Source organism: Carassius gibelio, chromosome A12, assembly GCF_023724105.1.
Source record: "Carassius gibelio isolate Cgi1373 ecotype wild population from Czech Republic chromosome A12, carGib1.2-hapl.c, whole genome shotgun sequence".
NCBI classification, from domain to species: Eukaryota; Metazoa; Chordata; class Actinopteri; order Cypriniformes; family Cyprinidae; genus Carassius; species Carassius gibelio.
Genome location: NC_068382.1, coordinates 317,663 through 338,606, shown reverse-complemented (window position 1 = coordinate 338,606; position 20,944 = coordinate 317,663). Strand labels below are relative to the sequence as shown.

Sequence of the window (20,944 nt, the reverse complement as noted above, 5' to 3'; positions counted from 1 at the left end):
GCATGATGGAGAAACTTGCCATAAGGCAAAAGTTATAACTAAGTGACTCGGGGAACAAAACATCAACATTTTGGGTCCATGGCCAGTAAACTCCCCAGACCTTAATCACATATTGAACTTGAGGTCAATCCTCAAGACGTGGAGTGGACAAATAAAACCCCATAAATCCTGGAATGGGCTGCCATCAGTCAGGATGTGGCCCATAAGTTGATTGACAGCATTCCGGGGTGAATTGCAGAGGTCTTGAAAAAGAAGGTTCAGCACTGAAAATACTTTGCCTAAAAAGTCTTTGCCTAAACTTATTGTAATTGTCAACAGAAGCCTTTGACACTCATACAATTCTTGTAATTGTACTTCAGTATAGAATAGTAATATCTAACATAAAGATCACAAAAAAGAAAAAGAAAAAAGAAAGCACCAGAATTTGTGAACATTTATATTTGTAATTTATTTTTTATTTTTTTACTTTGGCCACGGCTGTACATTGTGAAGAATAATGTAAATGTCATTAAAATCTAAAATAAATTGAAAAGGCCAGTAGAAGTTTTCATTCCTGAAAATTCATCTCTTTCATAGTGTTTATTAGTACTTGACTAACTGGGGCCCAGGTCAGGAAGCAGAACGACTGGCTAAACCGACCGTCTGCTAGCTGCCTCTCGTCAGTTAATTCTCAGCACATAGAGACTCTTTCACCTAGATATCACACTATAGAGACTGTGTCTGTTCCCCCACCTAGAAAATACAAAAAACGTCCAAACCAAGTTAAGAGTAACAATTTAATTGAGGTTCAACAAATAAATTCATCATAATCTAGATGTGCTCTGTTTGACAGAAACCTGGATAAAACCTGATGATTGCATTATTTTAAATGAGTCCACCCCCCCCCCCCCCCCAAGATTACTGTTATAAGCATGAGCCATGTCTAAAAGGCAAAGGGGGAGGTGTTGCTTCAATCAATTTATAACAACGTTTTCAGGATTTCTCAGAGGGCGGGCTTCAGGTATAACTAGTTTGAAGTAATGGTGCTTCATATAATATTATCCAGAGAAACAAATGTTAATGATAAATCCCCTGTGATGTTTTTACTGGCTACTGTATACAGGCCACCACGGCACCATAAAGACTTTATTTGGTGACTTTAGTTTGGTGATTTTACATCTGAGTTAGTTCTGGCTGCAGATAAATTTTTAATAGTTGGTGATTTTAATATCCATGTTGATAATGAAAAAGTTGCATTGGGATCAGCATTTATAGACATTCTGAACTTTAAAGGGTTAGTTCGCCCAAAAATGAAAATTATGTCATTAATAACTCACCCTTATGCTGTTCCAAACATGTAAGGCCTCCTTTTATCTTCGGAACACAGTTTAAGATATTTTAGATTTAGTCCGAGAGCTCTCAGTCCCTCCATTGAAGCTGTGTGTACGGTATACTGTCCATCTCCAGAAAGGTAAGAAAAACATCATCAAAGTAGTCCATGTGACATCAGAGGGTCCGTTGGATTTTTTTGAAGCATCGAAAATACATTTTGTTCCAAAAATAGCAAAAACGACGACTTTATTCAGCATTATCTTCTCTTCCGTGTCTGTGTGAGAGAGAGTTCAAATCAAAGCAGCTGGATTTCCGGTTCGCGAACGAATCATTCAGTTCACCAAATCGAACTGAATCGTTTTAAACGGTTCGCATCTCTAATACGCATTAATCCACAAATGACTTAAGCTGTTAACTTTTTTAATGTGGCTGACACTCCCTCTGAGTTCAAACAAACCGATATCCCGGAGTAATTCATTTACTCAAACAGTACATTGACTGAACTGCTGTGATGAACACCGAGCCAAGCCAGATAACGAACAATAGACTGACTCTCGGACTAAATCTAAAATATCTTAAACTGTGTTCCGAAGATAAAACGAGGCCTTACATGTTTGGAACAGCATAAGGGTGAGTTATTAATTACATAATTTTCATTTTTGGGCGAACTAACCATTTAACTATTGGGGTTAGACAACACATTTCAGGACCTACTCATTGTCAAAATCATACTCTAGATTTTATACTGTCACATGGAATTGATGTTGATAGTGTTGAAATTATGCAGCCAAGTGATGACATCTCAGATCATTATTTAGTTTTGTGCAAACTTCATATAGCCAAAATTGTAAATTCTACTTCTACCACAAAAGATTGCTTTTTAAGTTATCTTCCATATGTATCCGAATTCCTTAGCATATCCAAAACCTCAGAACAACTTGATGATGTAACAGAAACTATGGACTCTCTCTTTTCTAGCATTTTAAATACAGTTGCTCCTTTACACTTAAGGAAGGTTAAGGAAACCAGTATGACACCATGGTATAATGAGCATACTCACACCCTAAAGAGAGCAGCCCGAAAAATGGAGCGCAGCTGGAGGAAAACAAAACTAGAGGTATTTCGTATTGTTTGGCGGGAAAATAATCTATCCTACAGAGAAGCATTAAAATCTGCTAAATCTGATTATTTTTCTCTTTTAGAAGAAAACAAACATAACCCCAGGTATTTATTCAATACAGTGGCTAAATTAACGAAAAATAAAGCCTCAACAAGTGTTGACATTTCCCAACATCACAGCAGTAATGACTTTATGAACTTCTTTATTTCTAAAATTGATACTATTAGAGATAAAATTGTAACCATTCAGACATCAGCTACAGTTTTGCATCAGACAGTATAGACTATAGCACTATAGACCCCCTGAGGAACAGTTCCACTCATTCTCTACTATAGGAGAGGAAGAACTGTATAAGACTTGTTAAATCATCTAAACCAACAACATGTACATGTCCTTCTCAAAAAATTGGCATATTGTGATAAAGTTCATTATTTTCCATAATGTAATGATAAAAATTAAACTTTCATTTATTTTAGATTCATTGCACACCAACTGAAATATTTCATGTCTTTTATTGTTTTAATACTGATGATTTTTGCATATAGCTCATGAAAACCTCAAAAATTAGCATATCATGAAAAGGTTCTCTAAACGAGCTATTAACCTAATCATCTGAATCAACTAATTAACTCTAAACACCTGCAAAAGATTCCTGAGGCATTTAAATCTCCCAGCCTGGTTTATTACTCAAAACCTCAATCATGGGTAAGACTGCCGACCTGACTGCTGTCCAGAAGGCCATCATTGATACCCTCAAGCGAGAGGGTAAGACACAGAAAGAAATTTCTGAAATAATAGGCTGTTCCCAGAGTGCTGTATCAAGGCACCTCAGTGGGAAGTCTGTGGGAAAGAAAAAGTGTGGCAAAAAACGCTGCACAACGAGAATAGGTGACCGGACGGTGAGGAAGATTGTGGACTGAGTCTGGAGTAGAAACATCCAGAGCACCGTGCACAGGCATGTGCAGGAAATGGGCTACAGGTCCCGCATTCCCCAGGTCAAGCCACTTTTGAACCAGAAACAGCGGCAGAAGCGCCTGACCTGGGCTACAGAGAAGCAGCACTGGACTGTTGCTCAGTGGTCCAAAGTACTTTTTTCGGATGAAAGCAAATTTTGCATGTCTTTCGGAAATCAAGGTGCCAGAGTCTGGAGGAAGACTGGGGAGAAGGAAATGCCAAAATGCCTGAAGTCCAGTGTCAAGTACCCACAGTCAGTGATGGTCTGGGGTGCCATGTCAGCTGCTGGTGTTGGTCCACTGTGTTTTATCAAGGGCAGGGTCAATGCAGCTAGCTATCAGGAGATTTTGGAGCACTTATTGCGTCCATCTGCTGAAAAGCTTTATGGAGATGAAGATTTCGTTTTTCAGCACGACCTGGCACATGCTCACAGTGCCAAAACCACTGGTTAATGGTTTACTGACCATGGTATTGATATGCTCAATTGGCCTGCCAACTCTCCTGACCTGAACCCCACAGAGAATCTGTGGGATATTGTGAAGAGAAAGTTGAGAGACGCAAGACCCAACACTCTGGATGAGCTTAAGGCCGCTATCGAAGCATCCTGGGCCTCCATAACACCTCAGCAGTGCCACAGGCTGATTGCCTCCATGCCACGCCGCATTGAAGCAGTCATTTCTGCAAAAGGATTCCCGACCAAGTATTGAGTGCATAACTGAACATAATTATTTGAAGGTTGACTTTTGTTTGTATTATAAACAATTTTCTTTTATTGGTCGGATGAAATATGCTAATTTTTTGAGATAGGAATTTGGGGTTTTCATGAGCTGTATTCCAAAATCATCAGTATTAAAACAATAAAAGACCTGAAATATTTCAGTTGGTGTGCAATGAATCTAAAATATATGAAAGTTGAATTTTTATCATCACATTATGGAAAATAATGAACTTTATCAAAATATGCTATTTTTTTATAAGGACCTGTATGTTAGACCCTATACCATCTAAGCTTCTAAAATAGGTGCTTTCAGAAGTAATAGATCCTCTTCTGACTATTATGAATTCCTCATTTCCCCAAAACCTTCAAACTGGCTGTTATTAAGCCTCTCATCAAAAAACCACAACTTGACCCCAAAGAACTAGTAAATAATAGACCAATCTCGAATCTCCCTTTTGTGTCCAAGATACTAGAAAAGGTGGTATCCTCACAATTATATTCCTTCTTAGAGAAAAAGGGTATATGTGAGGATTTCCAGTCAGGATTTAGACCGTATCATAGTACTGAGACTGCTCTCCTTAGAGTTACAAATGAAATGCTCTTATCATCTGATCGTGGTTGTATCTCTCTATTAGTTCTATTGGATCTACATGCTGCGTTTGATACAATTGACCACAACATTCTTTTGCATAGATTTGAACACGTTGTTGGCATTAATGGACGTGCATTAGCATGGTTTAAATCGTACTTATATGACCGTCATCAATCGTAGCAGTGAATGAAGAGGTATCATATTGAGCACAAGTTCAGTATGGAGTACCTCAAGGCTCAGTACTAGGGCTGCTACTTTTCACACTCTATATGTCCCCCTGGGAGAAGTATGTTGTTAGCCTTCACTGTTATGCTGATGATACTCAGCTCTATATTTTCCTTCGCGGCCCAGTGAAACACACCAATTTGTAAAACGAATGGAATGCATAGTCGATATAAAAAACTGGATGACGAGTAATGTCTTACTGCAAAATTCAGAAAAATACAGAGGTGTTAATTATAGGACCTAATAATTCTGCATGTAATAACCTAAAACACTGTCTAAGACTTAATGGCTGCTCTGTCAATTCTTTGTCATCAGTTAGGAGCCTAGGTGTGCTATTTGATCGCAATCTTTCCTTAGAAAGCCATGTTTCTAGCATTTGTAAAACTGCATTTTTCCATCTCAAAAATATATCTAAATTACGGCCTGTGCTCTCAATGTCAAATGCAGAAATGTTAATCCATGCATTTAAGACCTCAAGGTTAGATTATTGTAATGCTTCATTGGGTGGTTGTTCTGCATGCTTAGTAAACAAACTACAGCGACTCCAAGATGCAGCAGCAGGAGTTCTTACTAGAACCAGGAAGTATGACCATATTAGCCCGGTCCTGTCAACACTGCACTGGCTCCCTTTCAAACATCGTATAGATTTAAAAATATTCCTTATTACTAAGCCCTGAAGGGTTTAGCACCTCAGTATTTGAGTGAGCTTATTTTACATTATAATCCTCTACATCCGCTACATTCTCAAATCTCAGGCAATTTGATAATACCTAGAATATCAAAATCAACTGCGGGTGGCAGATCCTTTTCCTATTTGGCGCCTAAACCCTGGAATAACCTACCTAACATTGTTCGGGAGGCACACACACTCTTGCAGTTTAGATTAAAGACCCATCTCTTTAAACTGGCTTACACATAACGTTAATATGCTTTTAATATCCAAATCCGTTAAAAGAATTTAAGGCTGCATTAATTAGGTAAACCGGAAACCAGGAACACTTACCATAACACCCGATGTACTTGCTACATAATTAGAAGAATGGCATTTACGCTAATATTAGTCTGTTTCTCTCTTATTCCGAGGTCACCGTAGCCACCAGATCCAGTCTGTATTCAGATCAGAGGGTCACTGCAATCACCCGGATCCAGTACGTATCCAGACCAGATGGTGGACTGGCACCTAGAAAGGACCTCTACATCCCTGAAAGACAGCGGAAACCAGGACAACTAGAGCCCCAGATACAGATCGCCTGTAAACACCTTGTCTCAGATGACCACCAGGACAAGACCACAGGAAACAGATGATTCTTCTGCACAATCTGACTTTGTTGCAGCCTGGAATTGAACTGCTGGTTTTATCTGGTCAGAGAAGAACTGGCCCCCCAACTGAGCCTGGTTGCTCCCAAGGTTTTTTTCTCCATTCGGTCACCGACGGAGTTTCGGTTCCTTGCCGCTGGCGCCTCTGGCTTGCTTAGTTGGGGTCACTTCATCTACAGCGATATCATTGACTTGATTGCAAATAAATGCACAGACACTATTTAAACTGAACAGAGATGACATCACTGAATTCAATGATCAACTGCCTTTAACTTTCATTTTGCATTATTGAAACACTGTTTTCCTAATGAATGTTGTTCAGTTGCTTTGACGCAATTTATATATTTTTTAAAGCGCTATATAAATAAAGGTGACTTGACTTGACTTGAATTTATTCCGCATTTGTGCAGGGTCCAATGTTTGGCACATCGCTTTACACTTCTTCCTGTCTAGGCCATCCACAGGGGCAGCACTGATTTGTTTCTGAGAGAGAGTGGAGCTGAAATATTAGAAAAATGTCACTTTCTTCAGGTCTTGACCATTGACTATAATGCTACCTGCGGTTTGTAGTCCACATTCCATATATTCGGTCTTTGTAAGATTGAGCCGCAGTCTCTTTTCATTCAGCCGATCTTTCCACTTTTGCACTTGGTCATTGAGAGTCTAAGTAGAACATCATCAGTGTAGAGGAGTGTCCACAGATGTGTTGACTGGATATCTGTCATTGCCATATCCGTACATAAGGTGAATAGAAAGGGTGAAAGGAAACGATCCTTGATGAACTCCAGTGCTAACACTGAAGAATGACGAGATTCCCACAGGGAAGTGCATTATGCTGACAGTGTCATGGTAGAGGAGTTCAGTCCATCGGACAAAGGCCTCAGGGATCTGATGCGACCGTAGGGCATTCCAAATCAATTCATGGGGGACCCAATCAAATGCCTTCTCTAAGTATAAGAATGCCATGTGGATATATTTCTTCACAAGTAGTTGGGCAGCGTGGATAGCATAGTTCCTTACGCATCCCTTGACGAAAGCGCACTGATTTTGAGTGGTTCTGGCAATACTTCGGAGATGTCCGAAGCTGACGGTTTGCATCATTATCATGCACCACACAGCCAATGGTTTGGGAGGACTTTTGGCAGAAGCTAGCAAGGCATAGATCTTGTTCGTCTCTTCCTGCAAATCCAGTTTGTCATACAGGTCATTGGAGTGTTTTGCCCTTGGCTTTTGTTACTTCCAGCTTTGCCACTGATCTAAGACTCTTGTATTGCAGCAAATTGGTGGCAAGGCGTGTTTGAAACCAGGCCTTTCTCTGTCCACCAACAAATTGCCTTGTCAATAAACCGCCTTCCCTGCCTCATCTTTTCTAGCACATTGATGGACCTTTTATGGATTTAGGCAGTGATTACATTCCAGAAAATCTTCACTGGTTGTTTAGTGTTGATATTAATGGCATTGAGGCCTGTTAACAATTCATTCTTCTGTTCAGACCATTTCCACCATCTAATTTGTTCATTCTCTGTCTTCTGCAAATGTAGTTTTGCTGCAAGCAGAACCAGACATTGAGGATGAGCCGCTGATGGGGAACTATATCATCTGAGGGGATCATCTTGGATATCAAGCACTAGCCTCAAGTCTCACCGACATAGCATCCTATAGTCGATCTGTGTAAAGCGCCCTCCACTGGAATAGATTGTGAGGTAAGAGGGTCTCTTCTTAAAAAAATTTGTTTGCAATGGCAAAGTCATGCACCTCAGCACATTCTAAGATGCGGCATCCATCATCATTTTGGGTTCCAAAACCATGGTACTGCTCGTATCAATCCATTGCTGAGCCTACATGCCCATTTAAAACCCCGTCAATCAGGACATGCTCATCTGGTCCCAATGTTCTGAGTTGGGTATCAAGGCATTCCCAGAATTCATCCTTCACATCCTCTGGGCTGGCAATTTGAGAGGCATAGCATGGTATAATATGAACAGTGGTTGAACAGAGGTAATGCCCTGATGCCCGTCAACCACAGTCCCACCTATGGTGCAAATAGCCCCAGCTATGGGTAAATAGTGAAGACCCCGACGATGGCGCAGACGGAAGATGGTGGTTTGTGAACCATTATAATGGCTGGGAAGGTGGAAGAAGGCAACCCCACAGCCAAGTGGGTGAACCTCAAGAGGGTGTCATGGCTAGAGGAGCAAACCCTGAAGACAAACCTGCACCTGGGGGCAGGCATAGGCAGAGTCCAACTGACCAAACTACCGCCAGCCCCTGCAACTTCCTGCCAGTAGAAGGTTGTTATGGGTTATCTCATGCCACTGGAGATTCATCTGGTAGGAGTGAAGATGGTGAGAGTGAGGTCTTCGCACCCACACTCCCACCCTAATCACTGCCTATGCACACCTTCTTGCTGACCAACATATCCTGGATAATCTTCCAGACCTGCCTCCAACCATGCTCCTGGACACCCCACCACTTTACTCTGAACTCTAGCAAGCCATTGCATGGCTGAAGAACAACAAATGCGCTGGACCCGACAGAATCACTGCAGATTTTTTCAAACATAGGGGATTCATCCTCTCGAGGCATCTGCAACTCTTGATCCAAAACATCTGGGAACATGGGTCCCTCCCACAGCACTGGAAGGATGCTAACATCCTGGTCATTTATAAGCAGAAAGGAGACAGAGCAGTCTGTGGTAAAGGCGCAGGATATCTCTCCTTTCCATCCTGGCCAAGATCATGCTCAGCAGATTGGTCGAGCAAATCTCAGAAGCTGTGCTTCCGGAAACTCAGTGTGGTTTCTGGAACTCCAGATCCAGGACAGACATGATTTTTGTCTTGAGGGTGCTGCTGGAGAAGTGCTGAGAACAGCAATAAGACCTCTATTTAGTGTTCATCGACCTCAGCAAAGCTTTTGACACCATCAACCATGAGCTGCTCTGAAAAAACGTCCCAAGTACCCCCTTAGTTTCTCAGCATTCTACAGCAGCTGGATAATGGGATGCAGGCCAAAACAAATCTACTGTACAAAAGATCTGTACAAATCTTTGGCCTACAGGTTTACACTATAAAAACTGAGGTCATGTCCTATCTCTCCATTCCTGCCCCCATACACAAATGGTGTTCCAATTTACCTACCTCAGCTCCACCTTGACATCATGCTGCTCCATTGACACAAAAAATATACACCCAAATAAATAAATCCTCATCATCTTTTGGATGCCTACACTGCAGGGGTTTTGAAAACTGTAATTGAAGATCAGTACCAAGGTCACGATTTACGACGTTGTATGTCTATGACTCTGCTTTATGGGGCAGAGTCATGGACCCCGTACCACCAGCACATTACTAACCTAGAGGCCTTCAATATCCGCTGCCTACAGAAGATCCTCAATTTTTCCTGGGATGCTCTAATCCCTCACACAGTCATCTTCAGCAACTCTGACTCAATCTGCATGGAAGCAGCAGTGGCCAAAAAACATTTGCGTTGCCTGAATACGCATACGCATGCCTGAACATCGCCTGTTCCGCCGAGTCCTCTACAGTCAACTAATGGGCTCAAAGCACTTCGCTGGAGGGCAAAAGATGTGATTTAGTGACTACACCAAGGACCTCCTAAAGCGAGCATACATTCCCCTCATGCAGCTCAAATCTCTGGCACTTGACAGGTCAGCATAGCAGGTCACCTGCCCCACTGCAGTCTGTCAAAAACATCAAACCAACCAAGACCAACGATCCGAGAGACACATCAAGAGACACCAGAGGGTGGTACCACCCTGGTATCTGGTTTCCCTTGTTCCATCTGTGAAAGAGTGTGCGGCTCAAGGATGGGACTCTATACGACTCTATACGAGAAGTGGCACCAGTGGCAACATAGCTGAAAACACCCCCTGCCTCTCACTCCCATCCCTGGAGCAAGCATCATCATCGAACATGATGGACAGCTAAGAGAGAGAGAGTAGATGATCTTATGTCCCTCGCTGAATGACCCTGGCTGCCTTTCATTTTGTTTCCTAAATACATGCAATGTCGACTCACCTGTTCCTCAGAATGTCTTCTAGTTCATGGCTGCACCCAGTGAGCGTACTAACTTTAAGTGTGGCCAGTCGGATCTTCTTATTTAGTAACTTCTTTAACCTGCCCCATCCTTGTACAGGCAGCACTTGCCAATTTCTCATGCCATCCGGGTGAGGACAGCGTTTTGACATTGACAAGCACTTTTGGGCCACTGCACTGAGCATGCTAAATTAATGACACCTTTCGTCTTTGTCAGCGTGTCAATACATTTTTTATATATATTTACACAATGGACAGTGTTGTGCAGCGGCCCACTGGGAAAACTCCCGGTGCTACAGATGGCCAGTCCACCATCTCTCATATGATATGCTCTATTTGAGATCAATTGAATGATAGGCGAGTGTTTGGATGTCCTGCCAGATATACTGTATTACCATAGACCGGCCACTAATGATCTGACAAAGGGTTAATCCAAGAAACATAGGCAGAAGGTCAGGAAACAGGCAACTAGGCAAAACGTGACTAGGCTAAGAATGGAACTGGGAACTACAGTGGGTGGCCATCCAAAACGATGGTTCTACTGCCACACATTCCGCCCCCGTGGTGCCTGCAAAGTGCCTTTGCAGCTTTTGACCACTGAGTGGCGCTTTAACCACAAGTTATCAAACAAGCGCATCAAAGCACATTATCGCAAATAGCCATCATCTTTGCCTCACCAATGTGTTACATTTGACGACTGCAGTCAGGGAAAATGAAAGAAAAACCTGTAGTTAAAATATTTAATATTTAATATTCACAGATGAAAGTTTGGTACTTTTGAAGTAATGTGCATGTCTTAGAACGAAATCAAGCAGGATAAATGTCAAGTCTGTGCCTGAGCCTGTGCTTATATTTTCTCTAATCTACATGGTATTAAACCATATATTAGATCTGACACATTTAATAGGTGTGCAGTATTCTTTATATTACATGAATTATGTGTTATATTATTCAAAAGAAAGTGTGGTTTACGTTGCATCGGAGCATTAAAAGTGGTAGCCATTTTAGTGCCTGTATTTTAATTTATATTTTAAAATTCCTTTAATAAAACAACATGCATTTTTGTTATTTGTTACCTGTCCTTTATTTTGACAGATAACTTCTTGGGGAAAATATATTTGTGAAATACACTGATTAAGAAATTGTTTCATGTTTTATTAATTATTTCCTCAATTTTAGTAAAACATGAGGCACTGTATAATTTGGTTACCATTATTTAGCCCCAATTAGCTTAAAACAAGAAACGAATCAATTAAACCTGCATGATTTAGCTAAATCTTTAAAACTCTAAAGAATGGACTGATTAATATACGTCCTCACGATTAAACTCAAGTTCTCTCATCATAATCAACAAAATGCACACAATGTAATTCATTAATTGACATCTTCAGTGATTTGAAAGGGAGCCTTCTTTACTTCCTCTTAGGGCTGGGCGATAGCCTAAAATAAATCCCAGATTTTTCACAAAAAAAATCCCCCTTTGCCCCCCTTTCAATATTCAATATTCAAATGACAAAGACATTTTTCAAAACAAGTTTTAATGTAGTACTTTATCATTCATTTACCAGTGAAATACAGGGCTGGACTGGTAATCTGGCATACCGGTCAAATGCCCGGTGGGCCGACACACTTGGGGGCCGGTCGATATAATATATTTTTTTTGTATTTGTATTTTTTTTTTATTGGACAACGACTGGCCCATAAAGCAGGGACAGCGGCCCATTGGTTAATTTTCCATACTGACACTGGACTGGCCCAATCATCTCTTAACAGGCTCCACCCCTCCCCCTCCATTTCTTGTGTCAGATGCAGTCAGTGGCTCAGTGCAGAAAGGAAAGCGCAATGGGGGTTGCGGAGAAGTTGCGGGCCAAAAGAATAAAAATTCTAGAGGTTGATGCCTCAACATGTGCAAAAATAACCGACATGTTTAGTGCTGTATCTTCAGTTTCCAAGCCTACAGTACCTGACGACATTTTGCAAGAACAGATGAACATAGCACATGGAGGTGACTAGCCACGGCGGTGCTGGTGTAGCAGTCGATTCTGTTCCCCTCGGAATGTCTGTTCCCCTTTACGCTAACATACTACAATTCTAGCGTAGTTGCCGACTTACTATCAGGGGGCAAGGAACTCGACCGGAAGTTGAAGTCGGGTGGGGGCTGCCATCTTTTAGCAGAACTTCACTTGCGTTAGCATTCCCATTGACTCCCATTCATTTTGGCGTCACTTTGACAGCGAATAACTTTACATCTGAGGTGTTTAAAGACTCCGTTTGTCCATTATTTATTTTTAAAGATACACAACAATGTATAAAGGGCTCCATTACCTTCTATGTTACATTATGGCCCCGTATAAACAGTTTTTGTAAAAAATAGGCTAACGATTGCGTCATAACCACTCGTCTCTCTGTCGCATTACCGTACAGACAGGAGGAGAAGCTCGCAGGCAATTAACTTAATATGGCGTACTGGCGTTACATTTTAAAATACTATACAAAATAATTAATCAGAATACTTAGTCCTGCTCACTCACGACAAAGAACTCCCCGCTCAAGCTCGCCGTCTCTGCAAGATTAACGATGGCAGTTTGGACGCGCTTCCACTTAGAAGATTTACATCTGTCAGACAGGTTGCTGACGTCGTCAAGCTTCGTTTGAGTCTGCGCGTCAGAAACGGAAGTGCTAAAAAACGCTAAAAATGGGCTTCAATTGTCTCAATTGAGTTCCAATGGGGTCGCTGTGTCCATTTCTTTTACTGTCTATGCTTACTATACGTACGATCAGAACTAGCGTGCGCAAGAAGCGTGACTGGATGTACGGCAAGTCAAATAGTACAAAATACCATCCTAAATCTTAAGTTTAAGTTTTAAGACGACAGGTTTTTCAACTTGAAATGTAAAAACATAAGACAAAAATAACGGAACAACTGCAAGATGAATAATAATAAATAAGGAACATAAACGGGAGTGTGAGAATCAATTTACTATGCTGCAGTGTAGCAAGAAATTTGTCCCTTTTTGCTTTCCTTTCCATCCAGGTGTGTTTGGTGTATTTGCATGCGGGAATGTTGCCAAATCCGCAGAATTTTGGCTACTTTGGTAAAATGTTTGATTAACTATTTGGTTGGGTTTATTACATGGACCTGGCAACCCGAGGGGAAACAGACATTCCGAGGGGAACCGAATCGACTGCTACACCGGCGGTGCCGGCGGCACCCATACAGAGGTGCAGGTGTCTGATAGTGATGTCAAGGAGGGACAGACTGAGCAGGAGAGTGTAATAGAAATGGTAAGCATGGTACTGTAGTTACATGATTAACAGGAAGGGAGTGTTAATCAGGGCGGGTGCAGGAGTATAGTGTGATGATTTAACGTTACATAAATTAATGAATATTATAATAACATAATCGTTGTCGCTATTATAAAGTCTGTCAGATTTTTACCTACTACACTAGCTACTCAGTCAGCTAAAGTCAAATAACACAGCATAAGCTATTTTGCATTGTTTTTGTAGCTATAGGTTAGCAGAGTTAACTTATTCAATTGCAACTTCGACTGACTATTTTAATGTTAACCCTTTAAAACCCATAATGGACATACGGCCCTTCTCTAGAAAACTTAAATGATGCCATTTGATTATTTTTAATTATTACTCAAAATGGCTGCGTCGAAGCGCCCACGACGAGTTACACGTCGGGAGAGAAGTAGCTAACGCATGATATTTGGGGATTAAAACCCGCCTTGCATTTTGAAAGCTGTATATTCAACAAAGTAGATATTTTCTCATGTTTCTAATGAATTTCCAATATCATTAATATGCAATATTAATGGTGAGTGAGTAGCTAATTTGAATATCATATATATTATAAGGACGTTTTGTGTGAGTAATTTGGTAGTACAGTTTGTTTTTCTTTTTCTATGTGAAGTATCTCAACAATGAGAGCTAAATGTTGTTTGGTGTCATATTAAAGAGGGGTTTGTGCTCTTTAAAACAAAGTAGCCTATACTTGCAATTGTAAACTAGTTTTTCTGCTGTCTGGTTCATTGAAAAAAAAACTTTTTAGAATTGGCAGTATTCTACATCCACATTTTATTGTGTTCTAAAGGATTAACTAGCTTTTATAACATGGAGCACATTGTCCATCTAGAAATCCTGCTCTTCAAGAATACATGACTATATAACCAAAATGGATCCTTACTAAGTGTACTTTTAATAACTCTTCCAAATAATTGTAATCATCTCTCTCTTTGTCCTTATGTATAGTCAAGCCAGGTTGAGTTAGCAGTGGAGAAGGGCACCTTTGATCACCAGAGAGTCAGTCGAGAGAATGAGTACACTGGTCCATGGCACTTAGTTCTCAGCTTTGTATGGGGTTTTTGGGAATGGAACGGTAGATATGAATATATACAGGAACCACAAGGATGGTGTACTGGTTGGTTATGTCGGACCGATTGTGATGGGCCGGTCTGAGCAAAAATGGCAGAGCCCTTTTTTTGTCCCAGTCCAGCCCTGGTGAAATATATAACTGAGACAAGATGATAAAAAAAAAATAAACAGTTACATTGTTACCTTAATGCTGGAAAGACCTTTGATCATTATTATTTTTTTTTTAAATACTAGCCCATCATACATCTAACCATCCACTCAGCCTCAAGAGCTGTTCATATTAAAACTGGCAACTCCGCAGTGAGTCAGTGTCATGGACGTAGGTCAGAGCAAGTGTAAATATATTTTCTAGTCTATATTTCCATCTCGTTATGCCACTGGTTTAGGTTATTTATTTATTTTCTTATATAAATTATTTGTAAATAAAGCAAACACTAAGTTTCTACATAGGACGTGAAAGTTGTCGTGCGTGCCCTGCTGTGCTAAAAGTCTGTCTAAACTTGATGACATCACACTACAGTGTCCAATCATCTGAACATAGTGTCAGTACATTTCTTCATAAATAGAACGAGGCATCAGTTCACTGATGGGGATTGTGTCCAGTGTAGACAACATCACTGGGTTCTGTTGTCTTTTGTTGGATCGCGCCACTCGTGTCCATTTTTTTTATGGGGTATACAGCCCTTAGGTCATATCATCGTATTATTTACTGCCATGCGAGCCACAACAGTAAAGCTTGGCAAGCTGAGCAACGAGCATTGCTGCAGGTTGTTTTTTGGCAGATATGCTGTGCTTTGTGCTGCCGCGGTCTTCTTCATTTCGTAGGGTGAAACATCTCTCTCACAGAGCAGCAGATTATATGTGAGTGGAGCGTAGCGGCAACAACTTCCCATCCGTGCTCAGAGCATAATCACTCCGATCCGCATACCAGAAACACCGCTCCACCTTCACTCCGTGACTAAAGTACTTCAGTATGTTTGAAATGTTATGTTCATAACGTAGCCTATAAAAATAAATAAATAAAATAACAGGAGAGTTTCAAAGTGGCTTAGGCTATTGTGTGTAAAAAAAATTCCCTACCACATGCCAAACTAATAACAATAATTGCTGCTTTCTGCTGTGCAAATTTTGTTTGTGATATAAATAACATAACATTTCAACGTAACATAGTCAGTTATTTTATCTAAACAGAATAATAATCTAGTGCGATTTTGAATGCACAAGCAGTCTGACAACGGCAAAATGAATGTATGGAAATGTAAACTGATATTTTATACTGACACACTACAGCAAAATATATAAATAACTGGCCGAACATCATTCTTTTAAGTGAAAATACTAACGTGCCTAAGACTTTTGCACAGTAGTGTATGTATAAATTATGTATGATTAAATTAAGTATATTTAGTTTACAATTTAAGTACAATTAAAGTATGTGTTCGTTCATATGTTAGTGTTAAGGGCTAGATTGTTACTGGAGGAAACAGCTGCGATGTGATGAGCGGTGAACAGCGAACACTATACAGTAGATAAGAAACCGACTGCTCCCTCGTGACCTTTTGTAAACTGTATTTATGACAAAGAACTGCACATATACGGATATTTTAAGAATCTAGCAATAAACACCTTTGTTGCCTCTGTTTGTGTTTAAGTGCGCTTGCGCTGCTCGGTCTGCGAATTGAAGAGCGTGCTGAAAGACAGAGAGGAGACCGGTCTGACGCCGGTTTCATATGATATTTAAGGGGACTGACTCTAAGGCGCTCAGATACCGGTTCCATACCCAACCCTAGGAAATATATTTTTTGATAAACAAACCCAAAACTGGCGATGTCCTTGCTGATGTGATGTGATTTGTGTCATGTGCAGGTGGGATGGATCGCGTACAAACCAATAGTGTGTTGGAATGGTATATGTTTATACTTCTCATCCAACCACAATCCAATTCAATTCATCCGGATGGCATGATTTATCTGGACAAGTTTTTTTTTTTTTTTTTTTTTTGAATGATGAAAAGCCGAAATGAAAACAAGCTGAAATTAAATAGCAGTAACAAACCTATTTTAAAAATGTAAGGAGTAGAAAGTACAGATACTTGCATGAAAATGTAAGTAGAAGTAAAAAGTCGGCTGAAAAATTATTACTCAAGTAAAATATAAATACCCCAAATTTCTACTCAAGTAAGGTAGCAAAGTATTTGTACTTCGTTACTTGACAACTCTGAAATCCAAACGTTTCCATATTGGTATTTGTTGCCCATTTGAAGCTTAACTATTATCCATAAGGTAAAATAGTCTTTGTAGTTCACGCGTGTTTCAGTATCGATGGAAAAAAAAATCTGATAATCAATGTAACAAAAGGGTGATCTCTGGTGGCAATCGGTAGGAAGTCCATGGACAGGATTCGTGACAACACTAATGCGAAGATTGTTTCCGTTGCTGTGCTTTTATAGTGTATTGTTTCATTCTAGATCCATCAATCATGAATATGTGAAACATTTAAATACATTGAGGAAAAAGCATTAGTGATTTTACTTTATACAGTCAATCTGAAATGGACTCTGTTATCATGTAATGAGACTGTTTAGCTTAATTATCATTCAGTCCAAATTGTTTCACATAATGATTGATATAAGTCATGTAAGTGTTACTCTTTTTGAAAACCAGTGAACATCAGACTGCTTCTCTTCCACGAGGCCGCACTCTTCACACACTTACTGCCATCTCAGATGACACACTCTTCCTGTTTGGAGGACTCAGTACTTCTGGGGAGGTGCTCAGTAAGTTTTTGTCAAGATTTTAGAAATAGTCATGTCTATAAATAACCACCACATTTTTTGCTAAAATTTATTTTGCTTAGGTGATGGTTGGGAATTTGACACTAAGACAAAAGAATGGAGAGAAATAGACCATGCACATAAAGACAAGCCCAGGTACAATATCTGTATGTATTGTGTGACATTGCTGTATGAGCCATTTGTGGAGAAACATAATTTTAATGGTGATTTTGATATACATTAGGGTTGAATCAGTAAGTTGTATCTATTTCCTCTCTCAGGCTGTGGCATTCTGCTGCTAAGGGGAGAGACGGTGATGTAGTCATATTTGGAGGAAGCCAGACCTACCTCTTTGTAATGGATTCGGTATGTACAGCTTAATCTACAACAAAGGGCTTGTATTTGTGATGTACTGCTAATTCATAAATAAATGTACATATTAATAGCTGGAATTTTCAGAGACTAATTCTATTTTAGAAGACATATGTGCTCTGTTAGATTTAACCATAGTCATTGGGCTATGAGTAGTGTGCAATACCTCCATGTTCATTGCAAAAAGAAAACAATGCAGATTAGATGTGAACAATTTAAAGGAACAATTGATGCAGCAATTTTAGGCACTTCATAATAACACTGGACCTTCTGCACCCATGGAATGGTAGCAAAATTCCTTGATTATTACGCCAGAATGAGAGTATACAGCCACATCAGCCTTGAAACATCTGCCTTAGTACATGATGTTAGTACAGAAGAGTTAAGTTTTAAATAGGAAAATATAGAAACTTTTTGGTCATTTTTGAGTGAGGTGCTAATTGTCTAATCAGATTCAATGATCAATGCTAAGCTAAGTGAAAAGCTCAACAGTTTAACTCTAGGGGAGTTGGAGAATGAGCCTATTTTCAAAAAAGTGGAGTGTTCCTTTAATTGTGAGCATTAACTCAACAATTGTGTAACACATTAGCTCAGAGATCTCTGCAGATGTTAGTTTGCTGGTCATGGATTGGTTGAACCCTTGTTTGAAAAGTCACAGTCAAAGTAGATGCACTTGGTCTGGTTTCTCCCCCTGTAGGTTGCCATTCTCAGGTCTCCCTCTCAGAATCACTGTGCAGATGTGCTATTATTTCAGACTCAACCATACTCCCTGTCAAGGTAAAAGCCATCCTATATACACACATTGCAACAGACAGTTGCATGAAATACAGTAGTTATGTTTTTTTTTTTAGAAAGACTTTTCATCAGTTGAGCAAATATAGCTATTTATTGTTTAATAATAGTACAATCTATTGAACACATGCTATCTATCCTTTAACACCTTGTTTTCATTCCTGTGAAAAATTAAATATGCCATAACGCTGACTATTATTCACCACATATTTGATCTTTTCTTTGTAGATTATGTGAAGACTGCATAGGAAAACACATATCTTCTGTCCAAGAGCAGGTGTTGTGGTTACCGGCTAAGCTTCAGAAGACAGTTAGCAAGAGGATATCCTATTTCAGGGGAAATGCTCAAAATATAGGTGCAGGTTCATAGGTTCATGTGACAGGGTGACCTGTCCCTGTTGGTTAGCGCAGCACACACAGACACACACACACACACACACACACACACACCCTCTTACCTCATCCACCGTTCCCTGCTGGGGCATTGTGGGTGCACACGTACGCCATTAGCACGCTGGTCATCATACACGCAAACATAGCCACTCCATTTCCATCCCCTTCAGAATCCCTGCTGCGCATAACAACTTGCATACATACCTGAGTTGTGTTTGTGTCTGTTTCTATGTTTTATGTTTTGTCATGTTATGTTAATACATACCTGTGTTCGGTGTTTGTCAGCGTCTGTGTTGCCGGTCTTTCGCGTTGCTTCTCCAGCATCGATCGACCGAACCCGAGCGCCACCCAGCGGCCTGGATAAATAGTGCCAGGACTGCTGTGTGTGGCCGCATCGGCGCGAAGCAACCGGAAGTCGGCTCGTCCATTGTCTTGGTTGGAAATTTGTTATTATTATTATTATGCAAATTTTTATTTGTCTATATTTGTATTTGTTATTTTTGGTTTGGAGTTTGTTTCTGTAAATATTTTGGCTATTTTTTGTGTGTATATATTTTTGTGATGTTGTGAAAATTGTACATACTCACCTGAAATACTTACCCACTAATTTATGCAATGTTTTAACAAAAGGGGCGGAGCTTGGACTATAAAGAGGATCCCCAAAGAACTTTTGGGAGTCAGTTAACCTGGCGAGCGAGCATGCAAGTGTGGTGCCATGAGCAACTTATCATCGGAGGAGTTTGCGTGGATATATTTATATATATTTTTGTTTTCGTTTCCTTACATTAACATTTACATTTATTCATTTAGCAGACGCTTTTATCCAAAGCGACTTACAGATGAAGACAGTGGAAGCAATCAAAAACAACAAAAAGAGCAATGATATATAAGTGCTATAACAAGTCTCAGTTAGGTTAACAGTACACGTAGCATGGGATTTTAACTAATATAATAAATAAAAAAAAAACAGATAGAATAAAAAAATTAAAAAAAAAGAATAGAGCAAGCTAGTTAGAGGTCTTTACACATACACACACACATAAATATACAATTGCATAATAAATGAAAAGAAAATAGAATACAAAAAGATTAGAAGGATAGTTAGATTTATTAAAGAATAGAATTAGAATAGTGAGTGTTAAAGTTAGAGGGTCAAATAAAGATGGAAGAGATGTGTTTTAAGCCGATTCTTGAAGATGGCTAAGGACTTGAGTTGGGGAGTTCATTCCACCAGAAGGGAACATTTAATTTAAAAGTCCGTAAAAGTGACTTTGTGCTTCTTTGGGATGGAACAATCAAGCGACGTTCACTTGCAGAACGCAAGCTTCTAGAGGGCACATAAGTCTGAAGTAACGAATTTATGTAAATGGGTGCAGAGCCAGTGGTAGTTTTGTAGGCAAACATCAATGCCTTGAATTTTATGCGAGCAGTTATTGGAAGCCAGTGCAAATTGATAAACAGAGGTGTGACGTGTATTCTTTTTGGCTCATTAAAAATTAATCTTGCTGCCGCGTTCTGAATTAATTGTAAAGGTTTGATAGAATTGGCTGGAAGACCTGCCAAGAGGGCATTGCAATAGTCCAGCCTGGACTATTTTTTTTTTTCAGACTGTTTCCTTTTGTATTGTGTTTATTGTTTCAGTTTTCTTTGTTACTTTTGGTTGTTTGTGTACTGGGACTGTTTCACCTCTCGAGCACTGTAAATAAACATCACTTTACACCTTACATCTCTGCGAGTATTGCCATATTTTTTTTGGATTATTATTATTTATTTATTTTTGGCAAACCCAGTTTTGACTGACAGAGGGCCTGTGAAGACTCGTTGTCTCACAGTTCATAAGGATGGTTCTTGATTATTTTAAGAAAATGTCTCCCTTTGATGTGATATTAATTTTTGGGGGGGTGGTAGCCAAATGTATAATTGCAGCCCTTGATTATGT

The 20,944-nt window shown here is 39.9% G+C and overlaps 1 protein-coding gene across 1 annotated transcript in view; it reads left to right on the top strand.

Moving 5' to 3' along the window:
- Positions 1-20,729, top strand: part of LOC128024889 (kelch domain-containing protein 1-like) — a 37,544-nt gene extending 16,815 nt beyond the window's left edge. Inside the window, exons 9-13 of the mRNA XM_052610767.1 lie at positions 17,339-17,451; positions 17,532-17,604; positions 17,730-17,814; positions 18,518-18,597; positions 18,841-20,729. Coding sequence (XP_052466727.1) covers positions 17,339-17,451; positions 17,532-17,604; positions 17,730-17,814; positions 18,518-18,597; positions 18,841-18,982 — 493 coding nt within the window. The 3' untranslated portion in view covers positions 18,983-20,729. The remainder of the gene's footprint in view (positions 1-17,338; positions 17,452-17,531; positions 17,605-17,729; positions 17,815-18,517; positions 18,598-18,840) is intronic.
- Positions 20,730-20,944: the final 215 nt, after the last annotated feature.